Here is a 17,902-nt window from a genome sequence, read left to right on the forward strand (position 1 = left end):
GCTTTAGTTACAGCTAAGGTGAAGAGACGTACCTGTCCAAAGTCACTTTAACCTTTTCATCAACTGCTCCTGGAGCCTTATACTGTATGTTTATATTCTTAGAATGCATGCAGGTACGTGGGATAGGCAGACCAAATGTTTCAATGTAATGGACATGATCTCTTCAACATGTAAAGTGCTCTCTCAAACGTTACTGTTATTGGAAACTTTCTAATTCAACGTTCATGTATTCTACTAACAACTTTATGAATGCAGGGCCATGAAGGAGGCATTTAGGTAGAATAGCAAGAGGGCGGAAAATATATTGTGTGTACCAAAAATTAATGACGTACATATGCCTGGCAAATAGATAGACATGTGTTAAAACGTTTCACAGGTACTAAAAACAGGTTTTCTATAAGATATAGTAGTACCATAATCCACTCAGTTATATGTATATGTCTGTAAAGGATATTTATGAGTGTAATTCAAAAAGGTTGTACATCTGGGATGAGTAACTGGTTTGTATTTAGCTCCACAACTTCCTTTCCTTTCGATGCGGCTGCCAGGCTGGTCATATGTTCGAGATATGCCAGTGTGAGACGATCAATCATCTCTCTGTGGCACACATACCTCCTCTTTCACCCTCCTTTTTTTCCACTCCCCTTCTGCTCACACACACACCAAAGACAGCCAATCGCCAGTGAGCCCAGAGCAACGTCTTGCTGGCAGCTGTACAAAGGGCACCTGACCATGAATCCAAATGTAAGGATTGAGGTCAAGGCTCCTCATCAGGATGTCTTTCTTTCTTTCTTTCTTTCTTTCTTTCTTTCTTTCTTTCTTTCTTTCTTTCTTTCTTTCTTTCTTTCTCTCTTTCTCTCAACATTTTTCTGAGCGATTTCTTCAACACTAGACAGTATGTTCTGCATTTGAAGCAGAAATTGAAAGTATTCAGATCATTAGAAACACACTCTGAGATGAATATAAACCAACTATGTGTGTGTGTGCCACTGTTTCTTACAGGAACCCACCCAATGACTTATCTTAAATACTGGTAAAAGTGACTCAGTAAATGCTGGGAAAAACGTTCATTTAAGAAGCAGTTTCCTGTTCTAATAAGAACCAGTGCGTCTTCCTGGAAGCGGTCTCAGGCAGCACCATTTTGTACCTGTTGAATAGAATAATAAAAAACTGTGTTTTAGCAACAGAAAGTGTGCTAGAAACATGCTGTAAAATATCTTTTTGATCTTTGTTTTAGTTTCTCTTTGTAGTTGTTGGTGTTACTCTCTTTTAATCCAATGTTCTGCAGATGCCAGTAATTATTAGAAGCTTTGCTCTAATCTGTCACTTCTCGTCCATTTCTGTCTTTCCTTCCTTCTCTTAGATGTGGACGAGTGCCAGGCAGTACCAGGTCTTTGTGCTGGAGGTAACTGCATCAACACCGTTGGATCCTACGAGTGTAAATGTCCCGCTGGCCACCGTCAGAGTGAAACTACCCACAAATGTGAAGGTGAGTCTGAAAGATGGTTAAACAGTAATGAAAGATCCCTTCGTAACCCTGATCAGTAATCAGACAACAGGGACTGTGATGTGCAGCTATTATTTTTGTTAAATGACCAGATGATGAATGACAATGTGGACATTTCAAACACACTTCTTACAAGAAAGAGACATGAGGGCGTTGACGTAGCAAAAATGAAGCAAAGAAGATGATTAAAATCCATCGGATACGACTATGTTCATGGAGAAGTTAATGTATTCAATTTGTATTCACGTTAATTTTTGAAGTCATGGCGACAAGCAACCTAATGAAACATGGGTTTGAACATTGATGGAAACATTTGGGATAATGTGGGTCCAAAACTCAACAAAATGTGTAAGAAAATTGAGACATTTTAATGCAGAAATGTAATATCTTTAAAACGAGATAAGCAGATTTTTAAAAGAATCATAAAATCCAGCTCCCTCTGAGGATATACAAGGCTCATTGTGAGGCAATGAAAAAACAAAGATCTTAGTTTCAGGCGATTACACACTATTAAAACTTAATAATGAATATTATATTCAATTTCTGCCCCTAAATCCCTGTAAATCCTGCACACTGGACCTTTAACAGCGAGACAGTCATGAACGGTTCACTTTACGATATCTCTGGGTGTGCTGGGATCAGTTGATAAACCTCTACGGGGCGTTTAAAAAGTGACGACATGTTCCGAGTTAAATAAGTCTGGACTTGTGCACGTCAACACACACACGCGCACGCAGAGTGGATTCCCATTACAATGTGTTGATTGGTTGGAATTTAAACAATGCCCAGGCTAAACAGTCTGATAGTTAGCCAGGCAGGGGTTGTGTCTCTTGGACTGAGGCCGATGTGTTCTTAGTCTTTAGGGAGGCTCAACAGAAAGCTCTTAAACTGTTCCAGCCAGATGATATCTATTCTACTGAACAGGACCGAGGCCTCAAGCTCCGATAGAGTGTATCAGTGCGTGAATTATTATCTAAATTCTCCTTTTATTAACTTGTAGCATGAGCTGCACCAGGAAGAAAACAACTCTTCGTCACTGCCCAAGGACACAAAATAAATAGCGTCCCCACCTTCTGATTCATGAGAGGCAATTACCATGGCACTCACAAAAAGTGATTTATGTCACAGTGGATGAAGGAGGAAACAGGGAGGATGACCTCACTAAATTCACCAAAGTCCTTGTTGAAGTTGTGGTTTTGGGTGAACGTAAGAAGAGACTGAGCGCTTCCAGAGGGATGCTGAGCTCTGCTCAACAGAGATTTTGGGTGTGGATGTAACATTCCAGCTGGTACCAAATAGCACTTAGAGTATTGAGGAGTGATACTACACACAGACTGAAGGACACTCCTGTAACCTTTCTACCCTCTCCACCAAATTTTTCTCATTATATTACTTAGCCATATTGGAAAGAAAAATGGCTGCTGGTGTTAATGTGATGATTGACAAGAGAGAGAAAGAGAAATAGTTGGTTCTCTGAGATGCTGATGGGGCTGTGTATCAGTCTTTTACTGATACTTTTATGCCACCAACCGAATTGTAGTGATATCAGCGAGCATCGATAATAGTCTTGTCATTTGATGCCAAATTTTGATACTAAGGAGTTAATCTTACCAGTGTCAGTGAGCTTGTTGTCTCAAGATCTTAAAGACCAGTTGATTGGTCATCTTGGGCATGTAGGAAAAGCACTAGGTTAAGCCCAGAGACGGGGCTCACCACTTTTATAGTCTAATGTAATCTTTCGTCAAAATGAATTTCATAAAATTGGTGTCAAACAAAATTTAATTTTTTGGTCTCTTTTTAACAATACCAAACCCCAAAGAGAGGGGCGAGCTTTATTGTCAACAAGGCACCATTAAAAGTTAAAGGCAGCTCAACTTTGATTTGTAGCATGTCGCACGCGTCACGTAGCAACAACTTCTGGGCGTCAAAAATTGTCCACACATGGCCTGAGATTGTATCAGTCCCAGTGAAGTGAAACAGGATCGGAAAACCACTTTTAAATTACTTTATTCAGCGAACAAAGTTTAAAAGTTCACTCATTGTTTCTGTTTAGCAGTTGAAGAAAAAGGACTGAACTGTTGTTGTCTCGATTTATCATGTGATTTCCATTTGACCCACGCAGACTGAGGAGAGAAACAGTTCAGTGTTTGTAAGGCCCGTAAAGACAATAGAACCATTGTGAACGTATCGTAAGTCTTGGATCTGACCAGGTCTTCTGGGGAAAGTCTTTTGTTTTTATATTTAGTGCACAAACAGCCTCACTGAGAGCTTTCAGGGCGAAATTAGCGAGGTTTTGGAGCAGTTAACATGACCCGCATTTAAGATGTCACGGGTGTCTGATCATTTTGGGCACAACAAGGCACCTGGTTTAACGGTCTGCTCTTGGTTCAGACTGTGCTCAACGGTCTCCCCCTCCTCTTCCTCTTTATGCCTTTTCTGCCTCTCCCTCCATTTTCCTTCCATAAATACAGTCCTTTGGCTTGAAACCAGCTGTTAGTGCTGAACAAAGAAACACTTACAGCATCTTGGAGACTTTCTCATTGCGCACACGGACCTCCCCGTTGCTTTGACACTCGTGAATTCTCACGCACGTCGCACCGTGCAAATACACACACACACACAGACAATTTCACACATCAGAGCTTAGGTTAGATCAAGCAGTAGAATCTGGCAAAAATACATATGTGACCTAAAGTTGATGAGAGTTAAAGATACATGCGCACAGTTACACATGGCGGATTTGATGCCTCAGGTGTTGATATTTACTCAGGTGACACACATTTCCCTCCACACACACACACACACACACACACACACACACACACACACACACACACAGCCGGTCCCACAGCGCCCCGTCTGTGTTGAGCGTAATGTCTGGCGTGCTGTTGCTGCTGCTGACACAAGGTTTATTCGGCTGAGTTTTTACAGCCTCACCTAGGCCTTCTGCCACCGCTGTCTGACAGGAGTCAGCAGGGGAAGAACGGCCTCTTTGCTTCCTACGGCAAGCGTTACTACGCACATCCACGCTTGTCTGAGACACACGCACATGCACACAGGAAAACACACACACACAGATTTGAGTTACACGCTCTTTACTCCTAGAAAGGCAAACACTGACACGCCCTTCACTTTTCCAACTGAGCACACACATACATTACGGCACGCACCGCTTCTGCACTAATGCTGTAATTATGCCCCGCAGTGGTGCAGTAATTACGTATGCGTATAAATAAGCGTGACACATCATAAAAAAACCCAATACCTTCTGGAACTTCACTTTGGGTTCCCCCCGCCATGGAGCAATGAGGCCCCCCTCTCACTGAATAATACAACTTAATGCCATCATAAAGTGCACCACACCAGGGTGGGCTCTGCCAAGTCCAGGTAATCTCAGACACACACACATTTTAGGAATTTCTGAGGCGAAGCGTTTAAATAAGGTCACCTCAATTGTTTTAACCTGGGGACTTCTGTATTATGGCCCTTTCTTTCAGTTTGCTGGTCATTTTGTAGATTGATTCAAATTAAGATACCACATTTGGAAGTATAATCAAGTTGAATGAGAGGTATTCATAGATAGAATTGCAGGGTTCGCTGTGGCTAGAATGATTATCATGACCTGCACATATACTTGATTACTGAATCATAAATTTGCGCTCTTGTCTCATCTCATTATACAAGTTGGCGGCGTTTTCCAGTATGACCCGAAAAAAACATTTTGATTGATTACTTTAACACAGTCTAAAACTGGCCAAATTGTATTAAAACTAGTAAATGTATGTTCAAATAAAGAAGGCTGTGATGACTCATGCATTAATGAGTGCTGCTCCTCTTCTTCTCTAGCTGAGCTTCTTGCACTTTCTCCTGTTAGATTTTTCCTGTCATTTACTTGTCTTCGCAAGCTTGAGTTTTAGTCTGAGCAGAGCAGCACACACCCGAAGCGAAGCAATTCCACTTTTGTCAACTGCGGATCCATTTGGTTTGCTTAATTTTTCCTCAGGGAGAAAAGGTTACTCCAACGCAATAAACTTTTACTGCAGCGTGCTACTGCATCTTTCCAAACAAAGACATTTTGAACAGCGAAACATTTGTCCAAGCTGGCTCGCTGCGGTGTACTCAACAGATGTGTCCACTGGTATGGTGGACTGAGGGATTGTTATGATGTGACTGTATGTGTCTGGTGTGTGTTTCAGATATCGATGAATGCAGCACCATCCCTGGTGTGTGCGATGGAGGAGAATGCACCAACACTGCCGGCAGCTACGTGTGCACCTGTCCACGAGGCTTCATCTCCAGCACAGATGGCTCCAGATGTGTGGGTGAGTCTCACACACACACACATAGCCGACTAATTCCGATGCTTCTTTCTTCTCTCATTTGTGCACTTCCTCAACACCTGGCTGGCCAAAAACTTCACATCTGGCCGCTAACTTCATTCCCTCCATCACTGCTTCCTGGAGCACTGATGAGTCAAGCTGGCCCGTGTGGTCACCATGTGCAGGCAAACACACAAAACACTTGCAATCACTATTTGGCCTTGACAGCATCTAATGTTAGTGCCCCTCTGACTCATTCACACACACACATGCAGACACACATACGCTGCATACTTCTCTGACAAGTCCCATGAAACACTACCAGGTGTTAATCTATTCCTGCGATCCTCACCCCTCATGGCAGCCACAGAGAAACACAAGCAGGTGTTAATATATTATTTCAAGATTTAGCCCCAGAACAGACAGCTCAGGGTCTGTCTGTTTAACCCCATCTGTATCACACATCCTGCTGAAGCTCCTGTAGCAACGTAAAACCTCTGGATTGCTGTAATTGAAAACGTTTCCCAGAGTACCATCTTTCATTGTGGATTGTATCCTCGCTATTTAAGTTATTTTCGTGCAATCCATCCTCCATCACCAGGGAAGGATAATAAGCTTCTCTGTTTTACTCTGGAAAAAACAGAGAAAATGGACTGGAAATACCAAGATGAACAGAGTCATGTGTCCACACACGCACATACATAACAGGGTGGGGGTCTCGCAGGTAGTGTGGGAGCTTGTTTGTCGTGTGGTGGATTGTTTAGCTTCAGTGCGACACGCATATGGTACTGTCTAAGAGAAAATAAAGGAAACAAAAGATAACCCCACTAACGTCAACATGGTGGAACAAACACACTCTATGAAACCAAAAGTAGGTGGACACCCGATTATTAAAACCCCAAGGTCTTTTTTATCATATTTCATAATTATGGCATTAATATGCTGCTTTAAAAAGGCTTTTCTGTCCTGTGAAGACTTTCCGTAAGAAGGTTGAAACCTGGCAGCGGGGATTGGTCATAATCGGCTAAATCCATCTCAAAGTTGTTGGATGGAGTTGAGGTTAGGGCTGTGTACAAGCCAAGTTGTTCTGCACCAAAATTGGAAAATCATTCCTGCATAGTTGTAGCATTATATGATTGTCATATTAATACAGGGAATGGCAAAATCTGTAATTGTATTCAAGCTCACTGTTTGTTTCATTTAGTCTGTCACATTTTTTTTACAAACATGAACCAAAACACAACACACACACACACACACAGGCAGGCAGGTACAGGAACCAACATGACTACAATAATGCTGACAACCAGAATCAAAAGAACAAAAGGGCAGGCAAAGGAAAATACCAAAGTAATACCAAAAAAAGACAGAAAACCAAGAGGAACAAATCAGGAACACAGAGAACACTGAAGGACCGGGGAAGAGGACAGGAGCACAGGAGCTACATGGACGAACACAGATGAACCAAGAAAGAATTAAGGGACACAGATTTAAATACATTTAGCAGAAACTTTTGTCCAAAGCAACTTACAGTTATTCATACATACATTCAGATACTAATGGTGGGGGCTGCCATGCAAGGACATGACAGCACATCAGGAGCAGTTTTGGGGTTCAGTATCTTGCCCAAGGACACTTCAACATGCTGACCAGGGCAATTGAACCAACTACCTTCCGATAAGAAGACGCTGGCTGTACCACTGAGCCACAGCCACCTGCCTAATTACAAACACGGGCGTAACAGAACACTGGAACACAAGTGAGCAGGAAGTAGAAAGTTACAACCAGACACAAGGATATCACTACAAGATAAAATGGGAAATAACCAGCCAAAAATACAAATCCATCACGAAGACACGCACCACTAAACCATCTGAGAGAGTCAGAGAGTCAGAGAGTGAGGAAAGAAGTCAGCCATCATGACTAAACTTGAAGAGAATAAAACTTTTTAAACATGACCTCGTTTGTGAACATTTCTGCCTGAGTCACATCAGATAGATTTTCATTGGCAATGGTGGTTGTTTAACAATGAACAAAACAACTCAGTGATCCCATTGGCAGAATATATGGAATAAAAAGTAGTTTGTTCACCCTGCTGCCATCTGGAAACACACACAGTATTGGCTGCCATACCACCAGACTACAGGGCAGCTTCTTTCCCCAGGCCTTGAGATTCCTCAACTCATCCGTCTACACTCCATTTTCTAAAATGTAGCACAAAGGACTTTTTTTTTTATACCCTGTGCTTTAAAATATGCACCTTGTAACCTTTTTTGAAAACAAAAGTGTCAAAAGATCAAAATTGGTAATGGGGGGAAACAATTGCCAACATGCGAAAGGAGAAAAGGAGAAAGGACGATGAAGAGGTTAAGGAATATGGGCTGTGTTTCCTGAAAAAAACACTGCATTGGAAGGAAAAGTGAAAGATAATTGGGATCATTAGAATACAGCCCTGCATGCCTGTTCCGGTATGTGTGCATGAGAAAGTGGATCACACACTGACACAAAGCTCCGATCGCCCAAACTCAAAAAAGGTTCTCCATCTGCCTGACTTTATGCGTGTCCATATTTTTTCTTTTTGAACCTTTTCCATTGTCATTCCCTTTCTTCCTTCCTCTATTCTCTCTATATTACTCTCTCTCTCTTGATCACACCAAAGCTCATTCTGTCAGCAAACAATCCACAGATTTACAGTAGAAAGTCTCTCTGTTTGGATTTTCTCCTTTTATCTCGCTTCGTCCCCTCTGGCTGCTTTGTTTCTTTCTTTTTTAACTGTTTATCTCCCAAACCGATGCATACTTGCGCTCTCGTCCTTGCTTATCTATCTCACGGGTTTCCTCTTGGACCTTTTTTCCCCCCCTCTCCCATCCCCTGACATCTGGATCCTTCACCTCACAGCCTGCTGAAGGGAACGAGAAAAAAAGGGAGAGCAAATAAAACAGGTGCCAGACACAACCCCCATATATCCTTCCTCCGTCTGTGTCCTACTTCCAAAACGGACAAGACTAGATTGGGAGGAGACAGACGCAAAGATAAGCAAACCCAAACAAAACCAGACTAGACCGGGTCAGGTCCAATCCATCTTTTGGGGTATTCCAAACCAGTGACGGAAGAGTCTGCTTGTTTCTTCTTTGCACGACCGACACTCTTTGATTAAGTTTCCCGCAGTGTCTGATGTCATTTCCTTTTTTGTGGCGATTAAAAGAGAGTGACATTTTTATTGCTGCTGCTGATTTCTTCTTGTTTCAGAAGCAGGATGTATAGTTCTGGCCCTGTGTGGCTCTAGGTGTATTTGCCTGTGTTTTGTGGGATGTACTGTAGACTAGAGGGGGGGCTGACAGTAATCAGAGCCTAATGCCCTGTAACACGGCGGGAGCATGAAAAAAAAAAAGACCTGTCCAGTCAGTCAGTCTGTAAAAACACCTCACCAAATGAAAGCATATGCTTGTGTAGTGGAGCAACACCAGCGAGCAAACCACCGTCTGGATCCAATTTAAGTCATCATCATCCTCATCACCCCCCCCCTCCACCGGGCCTCCTGCTCGGTCATTCCTTTGGGATGTTAGTTTGCGTTCTGTGTGTGTTTATGTACATTTATGCGTGTACACAAGCATACGAGTGTATATTTGTGCGTGTTTTGTGCCCATGGATATGTATCGGAATGCATATCTGTTTGTGTAATTGCATGTCAGTGTGTGTGTACTGTACTGTATGTGCTCCGAGACAGAGCGCAGCCCCTCATGTTCTATCTAATTGGCAAGAATTGCTCCACATGGAACTGATTAATTCCAGACTGCTGGCTCATTAGTGAGTTAATCGACTTGTGCTCCTCCCTCCCTCTCCCCCTTCGTTCTGCCTTTCCTTTCCCTCCCCGTTTCTTCTGTAGATGCGCTTAAAATTCCCTCTCACATATGTTGTCCGCTTTCTAAAATAATACACACACATTCTCTCCCTCTCGCTCTGCCTTTTACTTTCTCTTGGTATTTTCCTAAATACCCAGAAAAGCCCCCTGTCTTCCTCTCCATTTACTCCTCACACACGCTCTTTGAACCGCAGCCCCCTCTCCTGCCCCAATGACCCTGACCTGGAAAACTGTAACAAATGAGACCCCCTTTTGGAGGCCCTTCAGATTCCTGCAGTCAGTTGAGACCCCAGGCAACCTTTCCCACTGCCAGACCATAAAGAAGCTTCCTCCACAGCCGCCATGGAAAGGCCAGGCTGCCCCCTCTGACTTACAGCTCTGCTGTTGTGAGAGCAGCGATTACCTGTAACCTTTTCCCATATATAATGCAGCGTCAGTGGCAGACAAAATACTTGAGTTGCTGCTTGAAGTTCTATTTTTGAAAGAATAACTCAAGTCCAGGCTGAAAAGCAGCACTTCACTGCCCTCTCTGGTTGAGGTTCAACACTTTGACCCGGCAGCCTTTATGGGAGCTGTTGGAGTGACGTGATGCACCTGTAGCTACACCTAACAGTATAGATGTTTACATGTAAAATGTTTCTTAGTTCTGGTTGAAGATTACAGAACTACTGTTCAAATAGGTGGATAAATAGCAACCGGTGTTCACATGCAACAACAATTGTAATTGGAACAGATGTGCGACATGCTAAAAAAGTAATGCTATGTCATGCAGACCTCTTCCTGAAAGGCGGCCAGAAAAAAATCAGGTTATATCGTTCACTTAGGACATTTTTCATATTGACTGATTTATGAAAAGTTTTGATTGATTGTAATCAGAATACCAGGATCCATGTAAACGTAGCTGCTGATGTCACCTGAAGGATGTTTTATCTAACAACTGTCTTTTCACGACTGTAAGTTTAAACACTCCAACAAGAGACACATAAAACATAATAAAAGACATCAGCCATGTGTATCTTTTTTTATTTGACTTCAGCGTGATGGCCTCTTCAGCTTAAATTTTTGCCTTGCTGCCTGCTGACTCATCTAATCCTGCAAATGCGTCTCCTCTTCCTCAGATCAGCGTGTGGGCACCTGTTTCTCTGCTCTGGCTAACGGACGCTGCGCTGCCGAGCTGACCGGCCAGTACACCAAGATGCAGTGCTGCTGCGACACTGGACGCTGCTGGGCTCTGGGACAGATCCCTGAGATGTGCCCCGTCAGGGGCTCTGGTGAGTAAACCAGGAAAACGGGACACAGAACAGCAAATCCCTTATTTCACTTGTTGACAACCGCACACGGTTCAAACAACATCTGCGCCAGCTGTTCCCAAACAAAAGAGAAGGTTATAAGCATGAAATCAGGATAGAACATCCATCACCTTCTCCTTCTGCCGACAAAAAACTGGCAGACTCCACAACAGATTATCTGGGACTTGGCATGAGCACAGGCGGTAAATAAAATAACGACAGAAGAAATGTTTCATAAGCCAAATTAGTTTAATGCGGTAACATTAAACCGGACAAGACTGACGCTCCTAGAGAGAGCTCAGAGCTTGTGCGCGTGTGACGGAGAAGGAAAAGCCTCAGCTGTAACTGATGAGCATGATGTCATGAGCACAAAAAGAACAGAAAAAATATGGAAAAGATTTGTGTGAGTATAACGACCCATCATCTCTTTAGTCGAGTCAGAATTGAGAAAAGTGCCGCCCCTGCGTGAGACTGTGTGATCCATAACTGATCTGTCTCTGATCTTCTCAAATGCCAAAATAAGTGTGTGTGTGTGTGTGTGTGTGTGTGTGCATTTGTGTTTAATTCTTTCTGTTTGTCAATTTAAGTGCAGAACATACAAACTTCTTCTTACTGTGTGTTGTTATATGAACTGTTTTTGCATACTGTGTGTTGTATGGACTGTCTGACGGGTACGGTGCTGTGAAAAGAAATCTCTCCTTGGGATAATAAAGTCCAAGTCTAAGTCTAAATACACACAAACATACACTGCTGGTCATACAAACAGACGATTAAATGATACACTGCACTCACTGTAACTTCATGCCGAAGCAGGACAATGTGCTGTAGATAATTTTTCACATATTACTTTGTCAGGCTTTGCTCCAGGCGAACCTCCACTTAAAGCAGTAAAACACGTACAGTTAGGCAGTCAATTTAATAACAAATGTCAAAAAAGACAAACATTTACTGCAAAGTGCAGTGGCCTTTCTGCTATTCTACGATTCTAGGAAACACTGAGTGAATTTTAAGTGTGAACAGTCGGACTTTGAGTGCTCGGGGTGATCCAAAGTGCCTGTGAGTCTAAATCACTGTAATCCATATAAACTGTTTAAAAACAGACTCTTTGTTGATGAATAAACTCTTCCTCAGTTTCATCTGGAGACATAACCGACTGAAGAATGTGTCCACTGATGCATTTAATCTCTTTCTCTCTCGTAGACGAGTTTAGACGCCTGTGTATCGTGGGCGTCGCCCAAGGACACGGCCTCCCTAACGGCTACCCCAATGGACACTTCCCCAACACCAACGGCAACGGGTTCAACTATGGATACAAGTTCCCCCCCAATGGTAACGGTAACGGAGGTGTCGGTGGCAACGGAGGGGGAAGCTTTGGAGGGAACGGTGGAAGCTTCGGGGGCAATGGAGGGGGACTTCTCACCCACACACATATAGGTGAGTCTCTCTGTGGACCTGTCTGTTAAATGGCACTAGATTAAAGGCCTTGTTGTTCGAGAAAATGATCTGGAAACGATGTCTTTCTGAGTGTTTAATTTGTATGCTATCTGCATTCAGGCACGGTGTCTGTGAATGACTCCATCGATGTCTGCAAACATTTCACCAACCTGTGTCTGAATGGACGCTGCATCCCGACACCGACAAGCTACCGCTGCGAGTGCAACATGGGCTACAAACAGGATGTTCGTGGGGAGTGTATCGGTAAGAAACAGGCTCACACACACTGTGTCCATGCAGTTATCTCTGAGGCACATAGGCAGACACTGTGCCTTTGTGACAGTCCCACAGTTAATCGCATGCGCTGTACTGCCATCTTCTGCCAATTTAAGGAACTTAACACAAGTGTAGGTCGATGCTGGCAGGAGAAATCTGCTCATATGTAAAGCATGTTCTTTGTGTTAGGATGTCTCATGAGTTGTTGTTGCTTTGTCTTTTTTTCCCCCAGATGTGGATGAGTGTGTGAGTAATCCATGCATCAATGGAGACTGTGTCAACACACCTGGATCGTACCACTGCAAGTGCCATGAGGGCTACCAGGGAAATCCCATCAAACAAGCCTGCATTGGTATATCTGACTGTGTTTCTGTGTACATATGTATCATTGAAGTAAGTCAAACACGTACAAAAAACAATAAACTCAACCACATCTGTCTTCCCTCTTCCTCTCTTTAGATATCGATGAGTGTATTATGAATGGAGTGATGTGTCGCAACGGCCGCTGTGTCAACACAGAGGGAAGCTTTCAGTGCATCTGCAATGCTGGCTTCGAGCTCACTTCCGATGGAAAGAATTGCATTGGTGAGGAGCCAACAGACACAGAAACAGGCCAAACTTCACATGAATGTTTCACCTTTATAAAGTTGACCTGAATTCCCCTCCTGTCCCCCCCCCAGATCACGACGAGTGTGCCACCAAAAACATGTGTCTGAACGGCATGTGCATCAACGAAGACGGCAGCTTCAAATGCATCTGCAAGCCCGGGTTCGCTCTAGCACCTAACGGACGCTACTGCACCGGTATGAATGATTTATAAAGTAAAAAAAGAGGCCTCAAGTCTCGGGCCAAACAGGCCGCTTCAAAACAGTGAAGACAGATTTGGTGTTCCTCTAACAACCTGCAGAACCTTTTTTTGAACCCAGGGCGGTAAAATGCACAGACCAGAAAAAGATAAATAGATTTACGAGTCTCTATTGAGACATTTTTTGTCTGGAAGCTTCAAAAGTAGCAGCCGTTCCATCGCAGTCACACCATAACACAGACAGCACAGGTGCACATCCCACATACAACACCTGCCAGCCCCGATGACGCTAACTCCCCGTGACCTGACTCTCTGTTAAGCTCTGTGATTTCTGTGGCGTCTTCATAGTTGTGTGTCATGTTTATATATTTTTAAGTAGAGCGTTACAAAACAAATTAGCAGGAGAGATTTGTCAGAGAGACTTGTTTAGGAATTCTTTTATTTACGAGCCTTAAGCCCTTTTTCCTTTCAATTTGTCATGTTGCTGTGTCTGGTGGACTGAACCAGCCAAAATGAGAAATAATTAAATAACTATATAAATGGCTCAATGAATAAAAGAGGATGCCATTGAATTTGCTACATATAAAATTGAACTTAAATGTAGCCATTCATTTCTTTATCTTAAATATGACATAAATAGATATTTCTGTATTTATCATCCTTTGGATTAATTCAACCATTTATTTATTTTCCCATTTTCTATTGTATTTCTGTATCTATTTCCGCATTTATATACATACTCCCAAGACTGTTCTGCCGTACTGTGATTGGCCTTGAATGACAGTCCCCTTGTTTGCATAATGAAGCAGAGATGCCTAAAGAAAAGTAAAAAGAAATACAGGAATAAATAAAAATAGAAATAGATAGGGGAACAATGCAAATGGAAAATAATATAGAAATAAATACATAAATAATTAAAAAATTGTCAATTCATAGATACAGAAACAAAAATAGAAAATGGAAAATTAATAGAGAGTTGAATGTATTAATAAAGCAATGTATTCCTCCACAGGTGAGAGGTCACTGACAGTGTAATCCTATGAAAACACTTTCCAGCACAATCCAAAATAGTTGATATTTGGTTCTACAGACAATGTACTCTACCTGCTGTGTGATAAGCATCTGGAATAAAAAACTCACCGTTAGATTAGATTTCATAGAAAACTTATAAGATTTACATATGTTCTGTTCTGACTAATTCAAATTGAATTACTAATTGAAATAGCCCAAATCACTTAGCTGATAAAAAGAAGCTGACGTGTAACATTAACATCCTGTGCACTGTCTTCGTCAGACATCGACGAGTGTCAGACTTCTGGCATTTGCATGAACGGCCGCTGCATCAACTCAGAGGGCTCCTTCCGCTGCGAGTGTCCCCCGGGCCTGGCCATCGATGTAGATGGGAGAGTGTGTGTGGACACTCACATGAGGACCACCTGCTATGGCGCCATAAAGATGGGCACGTGCTCGAGGCCGTTCCCCGGTGCGGTGACCAAGTCTGAGTGCTGTTGTGCTAATCCCGAACACGGCTTTGGAGAGCCCTGCCAGCCCTGCCCCTCCAGGAACTCTGGTAAAATCTTGATTTATGTTGCTTCTTGGAAATCATTTTGTTCAAGTTACCAGAAAAGAAAAGCAGCATGAATTTCCAGCTCATCTTATGTGTTTTTTCTTTCTTATCCGTCAGCTGAGTTCCAGGCGGTGTGCAGCGGTGGTATCGGCATTACGACTGATGGCCGAGGTAAGTTTGTTGTTCATGAATGTTCTCACAGTGCTTTCTTGAAACACCCATATCAGTGTTCATCTACATAATTCTCGTCCACTCCTAGACATCAATGAGTGCGCCCTGGATCCGGACATTTGCCAGAACGGCATCTGTGAGAACCTGAGAGGAAGCTACCGCTGCATCTGTAACATCGGCTACGAGTCTGACACCAGCGGGAAAAACTGTGTCGGTGAGTGGATTTTTGTGTTTTTTTTAAAAGGCACGTATCCAAGTTCTTCTTTTTGAGTAAGAAGACTGCACTTCATGAGGTCGTTTTTTAAACTTCTGTGAAACTCATCCAGTCTCTGACGAAGCAAATGAAAAATTTGGAGTGTAATTGAACACTTTAGTTTCACCTGAATCAAATGATGAGCAGCACTTGATGCCAACATCAAAAGCACCCAAAAAAATTGTTGTAGTTCGTTAGGGGTTAGAATGTAATACTGGTGGTTGTTCGTCATTTGAAATCAATCACAAATCATATGTGACTGTTTCCTAACCTCTACCCTCTCTGGCCTCCCTGCAGACATCAATGAGTGTCTGGTGAACCGTCTCCTGTGTGACAACGGTCTGTGCAGAAACACTCCTGGCTCCTTCACCTGCTCTTGTCCGAAGGGATATGTCTTCAAACCCGACTCCGAGACCTGCGAAGGTGATGTCTTTCATTACACACACACACACACACACACACACACACACACACACACACACACACACACACACACACACACACACACACAAACTTATAAACACACATTCTCTCTGACACACACAAACTCACTCATGTGTTTGTGCTGGCTCACATCCACATATGTTTTTTCCATTTTTGCCAACAATCAAGGTCATTATGAGATGGCATTACCAGATGTGTTGCATTCAGTTTCCAGTAAACATTTGGCTCATTGAAAGAAGAAACACACATTGTATTTGTCACTGCTAAATGGTCACGTTGACTCTCGGCTCTGACCTCAGGTGTGTGTTTGCACGTGTTTCAGATATCAACGAGTGCATGTCCAGCCCGTGCATCAATGGAGTGTGTCGCAACGTTGCCGGGTCCTTCAACTGCGAGTGCACACACGGCAGCAAGCTGGACTCCACCAACACCATCTGCGTGGGTAAGACATCCGTCCTCCCGAGTGCCTGACGTGAATTAGAGCGGCACCGCGGGGTCCCAGAAACAGCTTGCACGAGATAATGATTACACACTGAGACACGAGTGTCAATAGGACATAATTAGTGCAAGAGTCTGTGTGTCTAATCTTTCTAATCGAGGTTTATACTCCACTTTTATAAACAAACACAGAGGTGGTTCAGGTTTCCAGGGGCCATCCAGATACATTATCATCATCAGATGTTATGGCACACGCAGATGATTTATTAGATAAATGCTTGCACGCATGGCCTTGGTTGCTTTCATTCTTTGAGATCCCCCCCAAATTCAGAATGACATGTGGTATGTAAGAGGTTTAATATTCTGCTTGTTTGGTGGTTTGTTCCTTTTGGGAAATCATTGTGAGAAAGCTACATGCTAATACAGAATACAGATGTTATTGAAACTGGAAGGGCGCATGAGTCATTAAATAAATACTCATGCATGTTGCATGAGCTGGCTCCATCAGAGGAATTCCTCTGGTTTGGGTCATTTCTGTTTTATGTCTCCGAGGCCATCACTCAGCGGGGGAAGAAAGCGAGAGTAAATTGTGGTTTTGTGTTTGGGTGGCATTGTGGTTTCGGAGAAAAGGTGTCACTACTGTTAAGACTGTACGCTCCCCGTACACCTTCAGCTCATTAGGAATGAAATAGCTTTGGATTAAATGTAATGATGCATGGGCTTTACTCAGCTCAGCTCGGAGCCAAAAGCACAAGTTTCATGGCAGTAATGAGAGCTGAAGGTGACATGTTGGCTGTTTGTGTGGTGTATTTAGCTGCCATAGTTAAAGGAACCCTGTGGAGAGTTTGACATTTTGAGGAATAGTGGTGCTGTGGAGCAATGTCTGGATCAACAGATAACTCTTTATTTGTTTCTCGTGTTAGGATGCTTCTATTACCAGTTGATCTGCACATTATTTTAACAGTTATGTCAAAGAAAAGCAGCAAATCCCTGCATTTAAGAGGCTGAACCAACAAATTTAATGACTAATATAGGATCTGCATTCAACCCATTTCTGAGGGAGTGAACGCCTACAGTTATTGCCAACCCTCCCAATTTTTCAGGTAGATGCCTGCTTTTCATTGCCTTCTCCTGGTTTCCTCCCAGGATAACAATTCAAAGGCATTTCACCTGATACATGGCACATTTTTACACCTTTCCCCCCTTTTATTCATCACATCCTGTTTCTGGCAGTGTGCTACATGTAGTCGGCTTTACTGGTGCCACCTCTTCCTCCTCTGTGAGTGACAGACACCCAGAGAAATGGAGAGGAGAACGAATGTTTGAACAAATTTCAGACACCTTGGAGAGACACCTAAGTCTCTGCCATGTCGGTTGTTCTTTCAATCCCAGCGGTCACACCGTATCAAATCTTCATCGAGAGGGAGACAAACATAGGAGAGTGGCGTGACTCTTTAAAGGGCGGGTGCAATTGATGTTATTTGACATAAAAAAGCTGTTGCATTTTACTTATTATTTTGTTATTTTCATTCTTTAA

At 42.9% G+C, this 17,902-nt stretch overlaps 1 protein-coding gene across 2 annotated transcripts in view; it reads left to right on the forward strand.

The window, feature by feature from the left end:
• Positions 1-17,902, forward strand: part of fbn3 (fibrillin 3) — a 70,184-nt gene that overhangs the window by 33,474 nt on the left and 18,808 nt on the right. For both annotated transcript variants that reach the window (XM_030433500.1, XM_030433501.1), the window contains 13 exons: positions 1,364-1,489; positions 5,704-5,829; positions 10,807-10,959; positions 12,178-12,411; positions 12,532-12,675; positions 12,920-13,039; positions 13,147-13,272; positions 13,368-13,490; positions 14,787-15,062; positions 15,177-15,230; positions 15,319-15,444; positions 15,781-15,906; positions 16,250-16,369. In XM_030433500.1, coding sequence (XP_030289360.1) covers positions 1,364-1,489; positions 5,704-5,829; positions 10,807-10,959; positions 12,178-12,411; positions 12,532-12,675; positions 12,920-13,039; positions 13,147-13,272; positions 13,368-13,490; positions 14,787-15,062; positions 15,177-15,230; positions 15,319-15,444; positions 15,781-15,906; positions 16,250-16,369 — 1,854 coding nt within the window. The remainder of the gene's footprint in view (positions 1-1,363; positions 1,490-5,703; positions 5,830-10,806; positions 10,960-12,177; positions 12,412-12,531; positions 12,676-12,919; positions 13,040-13,146; positions 13,273-13,367; positions 13,491-14,786; positions 15,063-15,176; positions 15,231-15,318; positions 15,445-15,780; positions 15,907-16,249; positions 16,370-17,902) is intronic.

Source organism: Sparus aurata, chromosome 11 (genome assembly GCF_900880675.1).
Source record: "Sparus aurata chromosome 11, fSpaAur1.1, whole genome shotgun sequence".
Classification (NCBI taxonomy): domain Eukaryota; kingdom Metazoa; phylum Chordata; class Actinopteri; order Spariformes; family Sparidae; genus Sparus; species Sparus aurata.